Source organism: Stenella coeruleoalba (genome assembly GCF_951394435.1).
Source record: "Stenella coeruleoalba genome assembly, chromosome: 7".
NCBI lineage: Eukaryota > Metazoa > Chordata > Mammalia > Artiodactyla > Delphinidae > Stenella > Stenella coeruleoalba.
The window spans coordinates 43650971-43668591 of record NC_137153.1 but is presented as its reverse complement, the minus strand read 5'-3'; the positions used below and the strand labels follow the sequence as shown (position 1 = coordinate 43668591).

At 41.2% G+C, this 17621-nt stretch overlaps 1 protein-coding gene across 1 annotated transcript in view; it reads right to left on the bottom strand.

Annotated features, from left to right (window-relative positions):
• RIGI (RNA sensor RIG-I) overlaps nucleotides 1-17621 on the bottom strand; it is a gene marked incomplete at its 3' end in the record, with an annotated part of 64819 nt that overhangs the window by 22339 nt on the left and 24859 nt on the right. Inside the window, 9 exon segments of the mRNA XM_079926551.1 lie at nucleotides 747-791; nucleotides 794-905; nucleotides 3179-3291; nucleotides 3294-3430; nucleotides 4008-4161; nucleotides 4914-5015; nucleotides 6713-6835; nucleotides 7874-8021; nucleotides 10356-10511. Of these exon segments, the coding sequence (XP_079782677.1) occupies nucleotides 747-791; nucleotides 794-905; nucleotides 3179-3291; nucleotides 3294-3430; nucleotides 4008-4161; nucleotides 4914-5015; nucleotides 6713-6835; nucleotides 7874-8021; nucleotides 10356-10511 (1090 nt within the window).

Here is a 17621-nt window from a genome sequence, read left to right as displayed (position 1 = left end):
ACACAACACATGACCCGTTTGAGGAGCCCAAGGAATGCGACTTGGTTGGGCTTATGGGTCGTGAGAGGAGATGAAACTCAGGGGGCAGGGGGGACTGGACTATAAAGAAATTTGTACGTGATATTAAAAGGTGTAGACCGGGTACCTTCTCTACACTCCTTACAAGCAGCTCCTTGACTATTTCAGGTATGTATGTTCTGCCTTTTACTCATTTAGTCATATGCTATTCAGAGAGCAAGGGGATGAACTCATATGCATCTTCTGTACCCATCTCCCTTGCTGGGTTAATATAGCATTCATATTCAAGAAACATTTGTTAGTTGATTTTATTAATAAAATCATATTCTGATCTTTTGAGGGAAAATATAGTTGAGATAATTTCACTTCAACCAAAATTACCAGATACATATTCAAATGATGAATGGGAACTCAGTGTCTGCCTCAGGCACGGAAAGCAGGGAAGGACTGAGCCATCTACATGATTTTCTAAGCACCCATCTCTCACTGCCAGTACGTTTATAAGAGTTTTGCAGAAATGAAGAGTAAGAATGTTTGCTGTCTACAGGCCACTCCTGAACTTCATTGGGGAAAGAAGCTGGAAATGTGATTACTTCCCAAGTCTGGGGTTAAGTATTTTCCACTAAACAGAGGAAGGGTAAAAATTCAGGGTTCATCTAAATGGCCCTGCACTAAGAATAGCAGAGAGTAACAAAGTCCCGAAGGGCTTGTTACTGGATCCCACTTACACTTCTTGGGCTTATAAACAATCTCCTCCAGTTCCTCCAAGTTGTCTTTGTTGCTACCACTGATGTGTCGAGAGAAGCACACAATTTGCAGATATATTCTGTGGCTTCAGCTGTATTTCTGGCATCCCCAGTGCCAACCGAGGCAGTCAGCCCAATGACCTGTGAGGAGCACTCCAAACCGTTAGATGTCTGGGAAATAGCATGATGTTTCCACAACCCTTCATGTAACTCTTTCCTGCTAAAGTAGGTTTTGTTCTGTTTTTTAAACTAACTTCAGATAAAGAGCAAGAACGTTATTTTTTTTTTTCTGACATTCTCCATGACATCAAAAATGGAAAGGTCCCCATTAGGCAAAGCACTGAATAAATGCAGGAATAGTTACTCAGCACTGAATAGTTACTCAGCAGCTAAACACAAATCAGCATAGAAGCCAAGAGAAGAAACCCTTTCAAGGCAGGACTTTTCTTTACCCTTGTTTCCCCCATGATGTGTAGAACAACATACTGAAAAGGAAAAGGACTAAAATCAGACACGCTTGCATTCCAATCTCAGCGATGTCACACTGTCTGTGTGTCCTTGGACAAGTATCTTCAGCTGTCTCTAAAGTTGGGAAACAACAGCCATTTAAAATGGTAGCTGTGGGACTTCCCTGGCGGTCTAGTAGTTACAACTCCATGCTTCCAGTGCAGGGGGCATGGGTTCGATCCCTGGTCGGGGAACTAAGATTCCACATGCTGTGTGGTGCAGCCAAAAAATAAAAAACTTAAAAAAAAAAAAAGGTAGCTGTGTGACATAGAGAATCGACTTGTGGTTGCCAAGGGGGAGGGGGGTGGGAAAGGGATGGATTGGGAGTTTGGGATTAGCAGATGCAAACTATTATATATAGAATGGATAAACAACAAGGTCCTACTATATAGCACAGGGAACTATATTCCATATCCTGTGATAAACCATAATGGAAAAGATTATTAAAAAGGATGTATATCTATGTATAACTGAATCACTTTGCTGTGCAGCAGAAATTAACACAACATTGTAAATCAACTATACTTCAATTTTTAAAAAACGGTAGCTGTGTGAATTCAGTAAGATAACATTTGTAAAGAATTTAGTTTAATGGTCTCCTAATAAGTATTTATTCCTTCCTCTCATAGCCACTCAAATATTGAATGACTGAATCATTCAATCAAGCAAGGAATCTAGTTAACTACCAATTTTATTCTAGAAGAAAAATCTGTAAGAAATGTGATTTCTACTGAATTTTGTCTATGGGCACCATACTGAATTTCTTTTAAACTGTGCTTCCTAAACGGGTAATTATTAAGGTTAGAGAACATAACTCAAATGTGAGATCAGTAAACCATAGTCATGGTTTCCAACCTCATTTGGCCCCAGTATGACCAGGCGATTCTTCTGTGTTCCTCTCAGTTCTGTCTCGACCATTTCAAATCCTCTCCATACACCCTGAGCTCCCTCCTCCATTCCCATCTTGATTATCCTCAGTGAACGATCTCTCTCTCCTACATTCGAGAGAAAAGAGAGGTTATATGCCAGGGATTCCCTACCCTTCCTGCCTCCGTCTACTCTCTGTCTTGACTCTCCTCAGCCACTCCTCTCTGATGACACCAAAAATGGTGTTTATCTGCTCTCCCGTACTAATGCATCTACTTGCCTACCTATCCCATACCCTCTGGTCTCTCCTGGAATCCTGTTCTGTCAGTCATTCCCTCTCTCCCATCCTGCCTCACCAGCTGCTATTCACTACTTCACGCTCTGCACTCAGGAAATATTAAGAACCTCAATATTCTTGGGAATTCCCTGGCAGTCCAGTGGTTAGGACTCAGCACTTTCACTGCCGTGGCCCAGGTTCAATCCCCAGTCAGGGAACTAAGATCCTGCAAGCCATGCAGTGTGGCCAAAGAAAAAAAAAAGAACTTGAAGCTTCTTGAGCACCCCGTGCTCTTTCATAACTCTCTGCCTCTGGACATACAGTAGCCTTTACTGAAAACCATCTTGTAAACTCTTGTTAGTTTTTGCCTATCCTAACTTCTGTTAGGTCTTGCCTTACTTTCATAGCACATTTAGGATCTCTGTCATTTCTGTTCTGTACCACTCCACCATGTGCCACCACCATAAATTATAACATAATTCTCACATATTTTGCTCCCCACAAAACTTAAGCTGTTTGTGGGCAAGTACTATGTCTTTTTATATTTATACCCTAGTGCCTAGCACAGTGCGTGACACATGGAGGCACCTAATACATATTTGTTAAGTGAATAAATGAATGAATCAATCAAAATTAACGAATGAGTTGTACAATGTGCACTCAGGATCTCAGAAGGACATCCTCAGTATGGCCACAAGGGTAAATAAACAGGATTTAGGAAGGTTAGAACTCTTCTGAGAAATCCATCTGACTTTAGAGATACCTGGGGCAGTGAGTCTGAAGACCCTCCAAACTTCTGATCTAGACAATTAAACATGATCATATTATAAGGATGATGTTTACTAGTGTTGTGGCATTCATCAAATATCATCAAAGACAGAGTGATGGAATAGTCCCATTTTTAAGGTTGTTCACAAGAATCTGTGGAGTTAAAATGATGATGCCATTGTTCTCAACAGTCTGTTCCACTGAGACATTGTCACATGTTACTCCAGAAATGCCTACAACTTTGTACCTGGAAAATGACAGAAATTTCCTATTACCAACCATGATGTGAATGACGAACCACAAAGATATGAAATACCAGGTCAGAATATCGAGGGATTAAATTCTCCCTAAGTTCAAAAGGAACAGATCTGGAGAAAAGTTAAGTGCCAGCACGAAGCCTGACACATAGTAAGTGATCAATAAATGTAAGCTAGGAAGAATTGCTAGTAGAATATATTCCATGTGGTACCTGCAGATACAGAGGGCTGACTGTAACTCTTGTAAGCCACTGAGAAAGAAAATAGTAAGGAAAAGAGTAATATTAAATAAATTATAAAATCATTAAAAAGTTAACTGTGCCATTTAAATATAAAAGTTATCTTAAGTCATTTACTCATTCGACAAGAGCTAATCAAAGGAATTTAGGATTTCAGGTCTATCTAACAAAAAAGACTTGAATCCATGAAGGAACTACATCTAGATTATATAAAAGCTTAATCTACTATAAATTTTTTGAATCATGGTTTTCCAAAAGCAACACAAAGCAGAAAACACATCAGTTACATGAAGCTAGAGAAAAAGAAGTTGGACCAACTTATACCTACCCAAGTCTTCCAAAATACTTTGAGAACACAGATTTCTGCTGCCCATACACTGAGAGTTGCATAGCAAAAAAGACAGCTTTCCCCTTTTGTCCTTGTGGAAATTTTTTAAGATGATGTTCACATATAAGAAGTGAAACAAAAGTTTTTCCACAACCTTTTAACATATAAAGAGAAAGACAACATGTAACTAATAGTATACTAAAATACTTCTGTAGAAAGCTCATTATTTTAGGCTCCCCTAAACCCACTGAGCTGACAGTGAATTGGTGAAGTGGGCAGGTTAACAACTGCAGAACTTACACTATGACTGAAAAACCAAGCTGCGTCCTAGTTAACATGCATTCAGACAGTCAGGGCCTGCAGGAAGCTAAAAAAGGGCATTTTTCGGGGGATTCCCTGGTGGTGCAGTGGTTGAGAATCCGCCTGCCAATGAGGGGGACATGGGTTCCAGCTCTGGTCTGGGAAGATCCCACAAGCCACGGAACAACTAAGCCCGTGCGTCACAACCACTGAGCCTGTGCTCTAGAGCCCGTAAGCCACAACTACTGAAGCCCGCGCACCTAGAGCCCGTGCTCTGCAACAAGAGAAGCCACAACAATGAGAAGCCTGCACACCGCAATGAAGAGTAGCCCCCGCTCACCTCAACTAGAGAAAGCTCGCACAGTAACAAAGACTCAACACAGCCAAAAATAAATAAATAAATTTTAAAAAATAAATGAGGGCATTTTTCTTTCCTTCCTCATGTTCCTTAAATACCTTGAGACTATATTAATAGAATGGTTGTCTCAAAAGACAAATGGAACAATCAAAAAACTGAAACTTGCCCATTGTGTCCCAGTGTTCAATAAAGGGGAAAAAAGGAAGCAAAAGAGAAACAAACTATATCAGTAATGGCAATTGGCTTACCAGTAGGAGCACACATTATTGTGTTTTTTCCTTTCTGAGCAGGTAAAGCAAGCTCTAGTTGGTAATTTCTTGGCTTCAATGGGCTGTAAGTATGAGGCACTTCTGTAAAACAAAAGAAACTAAGTTACCAGACAGTGACTGCTCTGAGGAATCAAGGCAACAGGTATTGTCCAACAGACAAGAATTCTGTCTCTAGAAAGAAAGGCCTCATTCAAGAAAGTTTAGAATCCTTGTCTCTAATTAACCATTCCAGCTTCTGCACTGACTTGAAGTACAGAATTCTCCCCAATGACAAAGTACCAATGGCAAAAAGGAAAAAAAAAAAACAAACCCACAAAGATTTCTTTCTGAAACAATCATGGAAGCCTAATAAGGAGAAATTAAAGCAAGAATGGCCTAATTCAGGGCAAGATAGATGGCCACCAGTTAAAGGAAATGCTGTATGAGACAAAACAACCACAAACCCCTCCTAGATCTTTGAAAAACACCTAACTGTGAATAATGAACTCCCAAAGTAATCTCTTATTGACAAACAACCATGCTTTGTAATTCTGCAGGCTCTCACATGGTATTCTCTCTTCATAGAATCAGAAGTTTTAAAAAATAATCAGAGGCTTTTCTCACTAACAGATAAGCATACAGAATATTAAGAGCTAGAAAAGACCTTGGAAATCATCTGTTGAGTCCAACCTACACATTTTAAAGAAAATGGGAATTTCTAAAAGGTTAAGTGAGTTCACTAAGGACCTTTACATGTCAGAAAAAATGAAAGCAATTTACATTCATTGATTTTATTCTGGAATAACAAAAAATGTGTATCATTCGGTTGCAGAAGTAATCTATAAATTTTCACCTCATGTTGTTATCCCCAAGTCACATCTTTCTTCTAACACTATTCATTATCGATCCTAATTGTTTCCCTGATGCCCTTTTATAAATAACTCTTTTTTTTTTTTTTTTTTTTTTGCAGTACGCGGGCCTCTCACTGCCGTGGCCTCTCCCGTTGCGGAGCACAGACTCCGGACGCGCAGGCTCAGCGGCCATGGCTCACGGGCCCAGCCGCTCCGCGGCATGTGGGATCTTCCCGGACCGGGGCACGAACTCGCGTCCCCTGCATTGGCAGGCGGACTCTCAACCACTGCGCCACCAGGGAAGCCCTATAAGTAACTCTTTACTATGGCTTATTATGCAACTTTCTGGTCTCCTCATGAAAATATGCTTCAAGAAACATAAAGTGGGCCTTATAGGGCCGTAGCTAACTTATGTGAGAATTAGAGAAAGGAGCCCCTTTTGGAGGACACAGCCCCTCAGTGTATTGTTTGCCAAACAAGACAGGCTGGATCTCAGCCCCACTCAACCTCTTAGCTCCACAGGTCTGTGCAGGGCACACATTTCATCAACATACACTGCAGCCCTGAGATCTTGAGAGGAAACTGAGCAGGTGACTCACAAAAAGTAGAAGTATTTCTTTAGAAAGCAGGGCTGATTTTGGATTTCATAGACATTGAGTTTCTGGGAGGACTCTATTTGCATTTTCAATGTATACATGCAAATACTTAGTGATAAAAGAAGACAAAAAAGAAGAAAAAAAAGGGAGAAGCTAGCAATAGCTATGGAAGGGAGAGAATGACATTTCTAATTACAGAGAAAGTATCCATTTTAATATAAATTCTCTTTTCTTTCTGACTTTTCCTTAAATAACTTTTCATTAGGCTATGACTTTTGGCACTGCAAAACATGACCCCACACAAAATACCTAAAGAGCATCATTATGGATAAGAACAAACGATGCTGAGTACCTGAAGAAGGGCATGAATTCTGACTAAGATTCTGGTTTTCTGGTTCTTCCCGGTAGAAAACCTGTACATCCAAAGTTTTCATTTCATCATCCTCAAGATCTTTCATTTTGACATCTTTTGCACCTTTATGAGACCAAAACACATCTTAGAATCTTTACATTATTTGATTACGATCTTGATGGTGAAAGCCCTACAAAGAGATCATAATACTAAAATTTTAAACTTCCATTAAGATTTCTCACAACTACTCCTTCCACCTTTTAAAACAACCAAAGGAATCTTTGTGATTTCAAATTGAAATCTCAATTTGGAGTTTGAACTCCAGTGTCATTTAGAACTTTATTATTCAAAGTGTGAAACATGGACCAGCAACTTCTTTAGGCGCTTGTTAGAAATGCAGACTCTTGAGCCCCGAATGAAACAGAATCTGCATTTTAGCAAGCTCCCCCGTGATTTACAATCAAACCAAAGAGAAGCACGATTTAGCAGACACTCTTGTCTTCCATTCCTGACCCGACCCAAGAAATCAGATGTGTATTTAGACAGATAATTTCTGGAACAATTTGTGATCTTAAAGAAGCCTACAAAAAGGCTAAGAGCAGATGCTCAGATGGTTTATGAAACTCAGCCTTTAAAATAATGCTCTGAGAAGATGTTATTAGCTTCAGGAAGCCAAATGATGGCTCAGATACTTAATCACAACAGATTCTTTTTTCCAAACCTGTTCTAGTTCAGTTCCAGATGGCTTCCAGGCAAGAGAACCAGGCAATGTCCATCATGATTCTACTCTGAAAAGGGGGTGAGTCCTGGAGTTTGAACCTTTAACTCTAGAATTTTCAAGCTATTTCTCTGATAATCTAAACCCAGACGGCGAGCTCAGACTCTGCCTTACCCAAATGCTTTGGGCAGGATGGGCTAATTCTGGATGAGAGTGGTTTGTTAGGGGTTATATACAACCTAACTAATTCTGTAGATTAAAAAACCACCTGCCTTCCAGAACTCAATTTCATGCTGGTCTCTCACTAGAGATGTAACCATGAGTATTTGCAGGGGAAATGCTTCTGACAGTGAGAGAAAAACACGCAGGACTGAAGGAAGCCCTAAGTAGAACTACGAGGAAGGGCATGTTTTCAGACCCTCCCACCCTTCCAAATACCCTACCTTTCTCTACCATCCACAGTTCACTGAACTTGCTCTCTTCTTTCTCCAATGCAGGTTTCAAAGTTTTCGGCCAGTTCTCCTTGTCTGATCTGAGAAGGCATTCAACCATTTTCTCTGCACCTGCCATCAGCCCCTTGTTGGAACAAATCTAAGCAAGACAAATGCAGTTGATTGATCAAGTTCAAAAGTTTTCATTTTGAGTTTTTACTGAAGAAATATCAATTCAACTACTATCTGATTTAAAATCATTGTGTACTTTGGTTCACTAGGTCTCCTTCATGACCGTTCTTGCCCCATCCAACTCAACCATTTAAGATACGCTTTCCTTCATCCTTGTCCTCTACATGTGATATCAACATGTCAAGCCATGTGTTCTTACCTCCTCTGAGATGTTATATGTATCATCATCAGCTATATTAGGAAGACAATGAACCTATCTGACACCCATTCAAAATATGGGTATATTGGCATAGGTATATTTGGAAGGATATGACAAAATATTAACAAATGCTTTTTTCTGGGTAGTGGGACTTACATGACTTTTATTATTAATCACAATAATTAAAATTTATTGAGCACTTATTATGTGCCAGGGATATGTAAGCACTTTACAGATATTATCTCATTCAATTCCTATAAAAATACCATTTTAATAAGGTACTATTATTATTATTAATTTTATTTTTATTTTATTATTATTTTTTTTGCGGTCCGTGGGCCTCTCACTGTTGTGGCCTCTTCCGTTGCGGAGCACAGGCTCTGGACGCGCAGGCTCAGCGGCCATGGCTCACGGGCCCAGCCGCTCCGCGGCATGTGGGATATTCCCGGACCGGGGCACAAACCCGTGTCCCCTGCATCAGCAGGCAGACTCTCAACCACTGCGCCACCAGGGAAGCCCTGTGGTTATAGTCTTTATAGCCTAATGAAAAGAGTGTGGGCCTTATAGTCAGACAAGCCTGGTTATTCTGCTAAGAATCTTAGGGCCAAGCATTCTTGGATTATTACAGTAGAAAATAAATTTTTCTCCTCAAATTTCCCATTATACTTACTATTCTTTTCTTGGAATAATGTAGGAGGTAAGCCCCTGAGGGGCGGGAATTAAAATTTCTATTTCTTTTTGCCTTTTTTACTAATTTGCACTGAGGAGATACTTAATAGCATGACGGTTTGACTCATTTGAAAGGCAAATCAGAGGCTGAGGTGAAGTCCATGGGGTACCTTGGAAGGAAGATTTCATACTAAGACCAAATGTAAGACTTCAAATTTATCCTTAGTACTTTCTCCTAAGAGATGGTAAACGTTGTTAGAGGACCTGAAATGTGGGGTGCCTAAAATGAATACTGAATTTTCTTTTTGAAAGATCATAAATAATGGAGGTGATTTACAGATATGTTTTCAGTTCTCTTTCATATCATGATTTGGAGATATTAATCTCGAAGTATTTTTTAGTTGGCGTTCTAAAAGCCCCATTTTCTTCCTACTTTTCAGGTTATTCTGGACTTTATGATGCCATTGAAAGTTGGGATTTCCAAAAAATTGAAAGGTTGGAGGAGTACAGATTACTTTTAAAGTGTTTACAACCAGAATTTAAAACCACGATCAATCCAAAAGGTATCCTTCTTGAAATATCTGAACGTTTAATTAATCAGGAATGTGAAGAAATTATTCAAGTATTTTAATTAATATTAAATATTGAATTTGGGGAAAAAATTTGAACATGGGGAATGTCTTCTATTTTCTATGCTATTTTAGACCTGAGCAAGATCACTGAAATCTACAAAAGTCCTCAAATCTAAGGCATAATTACCTAGAAGAGTACTTTTAATTGTGATCTGAGTAATTCTTGTGTCGCAAGTTTTTTTCAGGTTTGCCCTATTTTCAGATAAAATTCTTTTATTACTTTTGAGGATAATACTTTATGCAAACTTAAATACAATCAAACAGTTTAGCAAATAAAAAGAAAAAAGGGGGCTTCCCTGGTGGCGCAGTGGTTAAGAATGCGCCTGCCAATTCAGGGGACATGGGTTCGAGCCCTGGTCCAGGAAGATCCCACATGCCATGGAGCAACTAAGCCCGTGTGCCACAACTACTGAGCCTGTGCTCTAGAGCCCGCGAACCACAACTACTGAGCCCGTCTGCCATAACTACTGAAGCCCGCATGCCTAGAGCCCATGCTCCACAAGAGAAGCCACTGCAATGAGAAGCCCGCGCACTGCAACGAAGAGTAGCCCCCGCTCGCCGCAACTAGAGAAAAGCCCACGTGCTGCAACGAAGACCCAACACAGCCAATTAATTAATTAATTAAAAAAGGATAAAAAGAAAAAAGGCTATGGACTCCAGTGGTTAAGTGTTCAGGTTCTGGACACAAATACATTTTGTTAATCCAAGCTCAAACACTTATTAGTGGTGTGATCTTAGGCAAGTTATTTAGTTTCTCTAAGCCTCTGTTTCTTCCTGTATAAAATAGAAATAATAATAGTACCTTATTGGGCTTCCCTGGTGGCGCAGTGGTTGAGAGTCCGCCTGCCGATGCAGGGGACACGGGTTCATGCCCCGGTCCGGGAAGATCCCACATGCCGCGGAGCGGCTTGGGCCCGTGAGCCATGGCCGCTGAGCCTGCGCGTCCAGAGCCTGTGCTCTGCAATGGGAGAGGTCACAACAGTGAGAGACCCGCATACCGCAAAAAAAAAAAAAAAAAAAAAAAAAAACTGCAGAAACTAATCATTGGAAGTAAAACCATTAATCATTGGAAGGGTTGGTTGTCAGACCCCTTCTCAAATGATACTGGGGAGTATAACAAATCACAGCAACGAAAGGAACTGCAGGAAGGCAGCAAGTTCTCTGCCCAGGCCAATCACGCCCATTCTTGACCAAATCCCCCTCCTATCCTCTCTGAAAACTTCTCAATAGTTTGGTGTGGAAGTCTGGGAACATGCTGGAGGGCAGTCCTTAAGAAAAGGAGTTTCTTAAAGATGTTTGCAAGAGTCTCCCCATAACAAGAGAGAAGTTAGGGTAGCACCGGGTTAGGTGGAAGAACAAAGGCTTCTTCTAACATTTAGATAGCTTCTTGTTCAAAAGTCTAAATTAATTACAGGACTAAAAGAGTGGGAGGATAGGACCACTCATGTCATCAGTAACAGTTACAGTGGACACAGCAAGCAGAGTTAGGATAAACAGAGATACTTTCATTGTCCTTTTTCCAGGCTTTCGCTAAGACGTGTAAAAAAATTAATAAACAGAAATCTCAATTAAATAGTCAGGAGACCAGAAAGGGTCGCTCTCATGCCCTGTGAACATAGCAGAGGAAGAAGACAGACTCTTCTTTCCCGGTAACGACTCGGCCAATGAAAAGCCATGGACTCTTTGTTTACTACAGCCCTCCCAGCCTCCTTTCCTCTCTAAAAAAGTGTTCTCCTCCCTTTGCCCTGCAGGGACTTGCACACGGCTGCCATGGTTGCAGACCCCAGATTGCAATTCTCTGCTGACCCTGAAAAAACCCATCTTGGCTGGAGAAATATCTGGCAGTCTATTCATTTCAGGTCAACAGACAGTAGGAAATATAGCAGAAAAGAGAAAGCAAAAGAAGCTAAAGAGAAACACAGTGAGGTCAGGTAACAGAAAACTATCCACCAACCAGCTGGTGGTCATACTGATTTTGTACACTAACTCCACGTCTGGGCTGGTGACCAAAACTTTGCCTTCGCATGACCTGACATTTGATAATTTTCCATTTTTTTCCCCATTGTCAATGGAATGTAAATTCCAATGGAGTAAGCCAGTTGTCTGGCTGGTTAACCTCTGTATTTTCAGAGTTTAGAAGAAGACCTAGTACTTAATATACACTTAACAAAGGTATGCTGAATGAATGAAAGAAGAAAGGAAAGAATGCATTCCTCCTCTGCAACACTAAAACAAACCCTTTTAAAGTGTAAAATTCAATAGTTTTTAGAGTTTTAAATCTAATTTTAGTGACTTTTCCTCACTGTAAAAATAGATCTCGTACCCATTAGCAGTCATCCCCATTTCCCCTCCCCCTAGCCCCAGGTAACCACTAATCTTCTTGGGTCTCTCTGGATTTGCCGATTTGGGACATTTCATATGAATGGAATCAGATAATATGTGGTCCTTGTGGTCCTTCACTTAGCATAATGTTTTCAAGGTTCATCTATTGTGTATCATTTATCATTCAATCCTTTTCCTTGCTAAATAATATGTCATTGTATGGATATACCACATTTTGTCTATCCATTCATCAGTTAATGGGCATTTAGGTTGTTTCTACATGTTGTCTTTTATGAATAGTAATGCTATGAACATCCATGTACAAGTTTTTGTGTGGACATATGTACTCATTTCTCTTGAGTATACACCTAGGCATGAGATTGCTGGGTCCTATGGTAACTCCATGTTTAACGCTGTAAGGAATTGCCAACCTGTTATCCAAAGGAGCTGCACCATATTACAGTCTTACCAGCAATTTATGAGGATTCCAATTTCTATACATCCTTGCCAACACTTTTTACTATCTTTTTAATTTTAGCCATCTATATTAGTTTCCTGTGTCTGCAGTAACATATTACCACAAACTGGGTGGCTTAAAACAATAGAAACATATTCTCTCACAGTTCTGGAGGCCAGAGTCTGAAACCAAGGTGCTGGCAGGGCCACACTCTCCCTGAAGGCTGTAAGGGACAAGGCATTCCTTGCCTCTTCCAGCTTCTGGTGGCTGTGGGCATTCTTGGCTTGCGGCCACATCACTCCACTCTTTGCCTCTTTCTTCACATTTTCCCCTCTGTTTGTCTGGCAGCCGCATCACTACAGTCTCTGCCTCTGCCTTCACATTGCCATTCTCTTTGTTCCTCTATGTCTTCACATGGCTGTCTTCTTAGGAGGACACCAGTCATATTTGATCAGGAGCCCAACCTACTCCAGGATGACCTCATCTTAACTAACTACCTCTGTAAAGATCCTATTTCCAAATAAGGTCACATTCTGAAGCCTGGGGTTAGGACCTCAATATATCTTTTTTGGGGGATAATTCAATCCATAACAGTAACCTATCTTGTCCCCTATCCCAGCATCCTTGGGCACACAACCCTTTGCAATAGTTAATCCTTTTCCTAAACCTAGTCCTTACAGCTGGGTTCTTGCTCCCAGGCTTCGCTGCTGTTTGTTCTTCTGCTAGACGTGCTACCTATGAGCCATTACGGATAGTCCACATGGAGGTCCAGATGCGTCTAGTCACAACTGAGACCTTCCCAGGTAAACTGCCTCGCCAGATCCTGGGCAGTTTAGTTTTACTCTGCACATGGTTGGGCCCACTGTGATGCTGCCTGGCCCCAATATCTGCTGCTACTAGGTAGTGTAACTTTCCTCAAAAGCACTGGGAGTTCAATGCATGGAAACTCGCATTTTTGGCAGGCAGTATCTCTCACTCCTTTTGCCATCCTGGCCACTCTGTGATGCTATCCTCAGCTCCCCAAGGCAGAATTTCTTGGTCTTTCCCTGTGCTTTCAGTTAATTTACATGCCTCTGACTGGAGCACTGACACTGCATAGTATATGGTAATCATTTGGGGGCCTGTCTTCTCCCTTAGACCATGACCATGAGCATGTTGTACTCATTTTATCTGCATCTTTGTCTTCTAATCATCAACAAAGTACCCGGCTCATGCATGTGTCCAGAATATGTTACTGAAGGAATGGAGAAATGCTTAGAATATTGCCCACCAGCACCCTTCCAGGATAAGGGTTAGTCTTGACTCCAAAGGCATATTACAAAAAATCTGTAGCCCACACCCAGGTCTACATTGAAACATCCTGGATAACTTGTGAATAAGCAAAGCCCTGAGGTACCCCAGTTACCAAGCAAGCTCTCCAGAAGAAACATGGCTGCAGTGCTCCTGTTGCAAGAGGCACCTCATGCACAATATCCAACATGTGGAGAGAAGGATTATAGTAAGAGATAGTGGATGTTGCTAGTGTAATTTAAACATATTGGTGTATTTGTGTGTGTGTGTGTGTATGGGGAATGTATGGGCATAAGGAGAGTATGGATAAGCTCCCACTGCCTTCTAATGAGGGCAAAAAAAAATGAGTCAAAAAGCTTCTATCCGGCCATAATGCTCTTTAGTGTCTGTGCTCCTTCACTGAATCCTGATGATAAAATATATTTGTCACAGTTAAGGTTAACCAATAGAATCCAGAGCTTCCAAAGCAGCCAAGAAAAAAAAAAAAATAGGGGATAGAGAACTTTATCAATATAACAGAAAACAGAAAGAGATGGGGAGAAAGCAAAGAGTTTATGTGATAAAATATAAAGAAATGAACAGGAAAGATGTAAACCAACTAAATGAAAACAGCTGCCTCCAGGAAAGGGCTCGAACTAAAAACTCTATGGTTTCGTTAACAGTCAAAAATAAGAAAATATTATACAGTGTTCTTCAGCTTGCTTTCCTAACTTAGCTTTTGGTATGTTTATTGTGACTGTATTGTAACTATAAATTAAAACTAATATATATTAAAAGCTATCCCACTTATGTGCTCCCTTAGTACACTACGGTTTTCCATCAAAGCACTCAGCACACTTTATTACCATTGTTCTGTTACTTGCCTTCACATGTGCACTCTAATCCCTTAGGGCAGGAACCATTTCTATCCAGCTCACCAGTGAACCCTCAGTTCCTAACAGGATGCTTCCTATTAAATAATATATGTAGTAATATGTGTTAATTGTCTCCAATGCTAGCCTAATGCCTAACACACACCTTAACTGGGGTTAAGTTGCTGGTAATTGAATCAATACATGAGTGCATGAAAGAATGGGATTCCTAGCATTGTTAGGGTTTCACTCATTCCAAGGATTTCTAGAAAAGACAGATGTCTTGCATGGCTTACATTCTCCAAGGGCCCAAGCTACTCTTTTGTTACTTTTCTCTGGGTACAACTAGAAAGTAGGGGTCTATTTGTGTTGGTGGCATTCTTTCACTCCTCACTCCACACAACCTGTGCTTTGCTTTTGCACAACAATTAGCACTCAAGTTACCTGTCTGCTTTAATGCAATTTCCAAAAACCACCTCACATCAGGAAAGCTACGTAGGCACTTAGAGCAGATTCCTTCTCTCATCTCAACCCTTCCAGGCACCACCTCCCTTCTCTTCTCCTCAAGCCTCTGCTCACCTCTGCCACAAAGCACTTCAATACAAATTTGTAAAATGGCCATTATCCATCATCAAGGGACTTATAAACCACATGGAAACACCTGAATTGAAGCCTAAAGCCATTCATTCCAAGGAGTCTTGCTCCTCTCATAATTCAAAAAGATTCATGCACCCCAGTGTTCACAGTAGTACTATTTACAATAGCCAAGACATGGAAGAAACCTAAATGCCCACTGACAGAGGAATGGATAAAGAAGATGTGGTATGGGCTTCCTTGGTGGCGCGGTGGTTGAGAGTCTGCCTGCCGATGCAGGGGACATGGATTCGTGCCCCGGTCTGGGAGGATCCCACATGCCGCGGAGCGGCTGGGCCCGTGAGCCATGGCCGCTGGGCCTGCGCATCCGGAAGAGGCCACAGCAGTGAGAGGCCCACATATCAAGAAAAAAAAAAAAGAAGATGTGGTACATATATACAATGGAATATTACTCAGCCATAAAAAAGAAGGAAATAATGCCATTTGCAGCAACATGGATGGACCTAGAGATTATCACACTAAGTGAAGTAAATCAGACAGAGACAAATACCATATGATATCACTTATATGTGGAACCTAAAAAAGTGATACAAATGAACTTATTGACAAAACAGAAACAGACTCACAGATTTCGAAAAGAAACTTGTGGTTACCAAAGGGGAACCCTAGGGGAGAGGGATAAATTAGGAGTCTGGGATTAACGTATACACACTACTACATGTAAAATAGATAATCAACAAGCACCTACTGTATAGCACAGGGAACTCTACTCAATATTCTGTAATAACCTATATGGGAAAAGAATCTGAAAAAAAATGGATATATGTATAACTGAATCACTTTGCTGTACACCTGAAACTAATACAACACTGTACAACTATACTCCAATATAAAATAAAAATTAAATTTAAAAAAAATTTCGTTATTTGGTAATGCAAATAAGATCGAGATCCAGCAGAGTAAGCCTCAACTTCCTTTGAGTTCTGACAGCACTTTGCAATCATTTGTGTACTTCTGTGCTCAACAGTCTTCCATCTCCAAACCCTTGGACTTTAAAGTATTTTAAGGAAGGGCTTGTATCTTATTCTGAATCTCTGATGTCAGCCCAAAGACAAACACAGGAGATGCCAAGTATTAGTACAAATAAATGAAATGGACAGCGACTTGTTTCCCCAGCTTTAAATCTAAATAGATGTGCCCCCCTAAGCAAGTCGTTTCACCTCGCTGGGACTCAGTTTCCCCATCTGGGCCTCCAAGTGCTCCTCAAACTCTGACAATCTCTAGTCTAAAACGCTGTGTAGATCTTGCCACAAACCCGGTGTTCCCAGTAGGCTACCTGTATTGATTGAAAGACCGGGGAAAAGCAAGGCGGAAATAAGTCCTGAACTGTTTTCTTGCCCCAAGGGGCAAGCGCCGCTGGGAACCACTCACCGTCCCTAAACCAGGGGGTCACGTAGCTCAGGATGTAGGTAGAGTCCACTATGTTCCTGACATGGTCCCGGAAGGCGTGCAGATTCTGCCGCTCCTCGCTCCCCGCGAGGTCCTCGCATCGCCTGCGCTCCGCTCCCTGCGCTCAGCTCCCAAGAAAGCCCAGCAAGCCGAGAGGGATTGTCCAAGAAAAGCACCCAGCGCCGAGACGCGAAGCTGCAGGGAAACCAGGACTGCCAAGGAAAAATCAAAACAGCAATCAGGGGTGGGAGGCGGCGGCCGCCCAGTCTCCGCTCGCGCAGGTTCCCTGCGCGATTTCGTTTCCTCTCTGGCTGCCGGGCCCGCCCACCCGCGGGCGCAGGCTGATCCAGAGGGACCCAAGAGGAACCCTGCGAATTGCTTTCTGATGTTCATTTTATTCATCTTACTTTCTATTTTGCTTTTACATAGGTAAAATTTAGTTAAAATAAAATGCACAGATTTTAATTTACAATTCTGAGTTTTGGAAAATGTATGCGTGTGTAACCACCTTCCCTAGGTTGTGTGGGTCCTGTGGCCAAGTGTCTTAACTTTACAGGGAACTGTCACCTGTCTTCCAAAATGGCCATCCCATGGTCCCTTCCCTCCTGGAGTGTGAGACAGCTCCAGGTGATGCACATCCAGGAAATACACGCGTCGGTCAGTTTTTTTGTTCGCTTGCTTGGTTTGGTTTGGTTTTTTGCCAGGTGTGAAATGGTGCATTATTGTCAAATATATGTACTCCAGATATCTTCTCCCAGTCTGTGACTTATCATTTCATTTTCTTCAGGGTGTCTTTTCAGCACAAATCTATTTTGGTGCAATCTAATTTATAGGGTTTTTTAAATTTTTGTTTACTGCCTTTTGTGTCCTCTTTAGTAAATCTTTGCCTACTCCAAGGTCATAAATATATTCTGTGTTTTCTTTAAGAGTCTTTGTGCTTTTAGCTTTTACGTTTAGGTTGTGACCATCTCAAATTAATTTTGTTGTGGTGTGAGGCAGAGGTCAAGGTTTCATTTTATTCCTGCACTTCCAATTGTTCGGCACAAACTGTTTCATTTGTTGAAAACTCTTCCTTCTCCCATTGAATGGCTTCTGGCACCTTTGT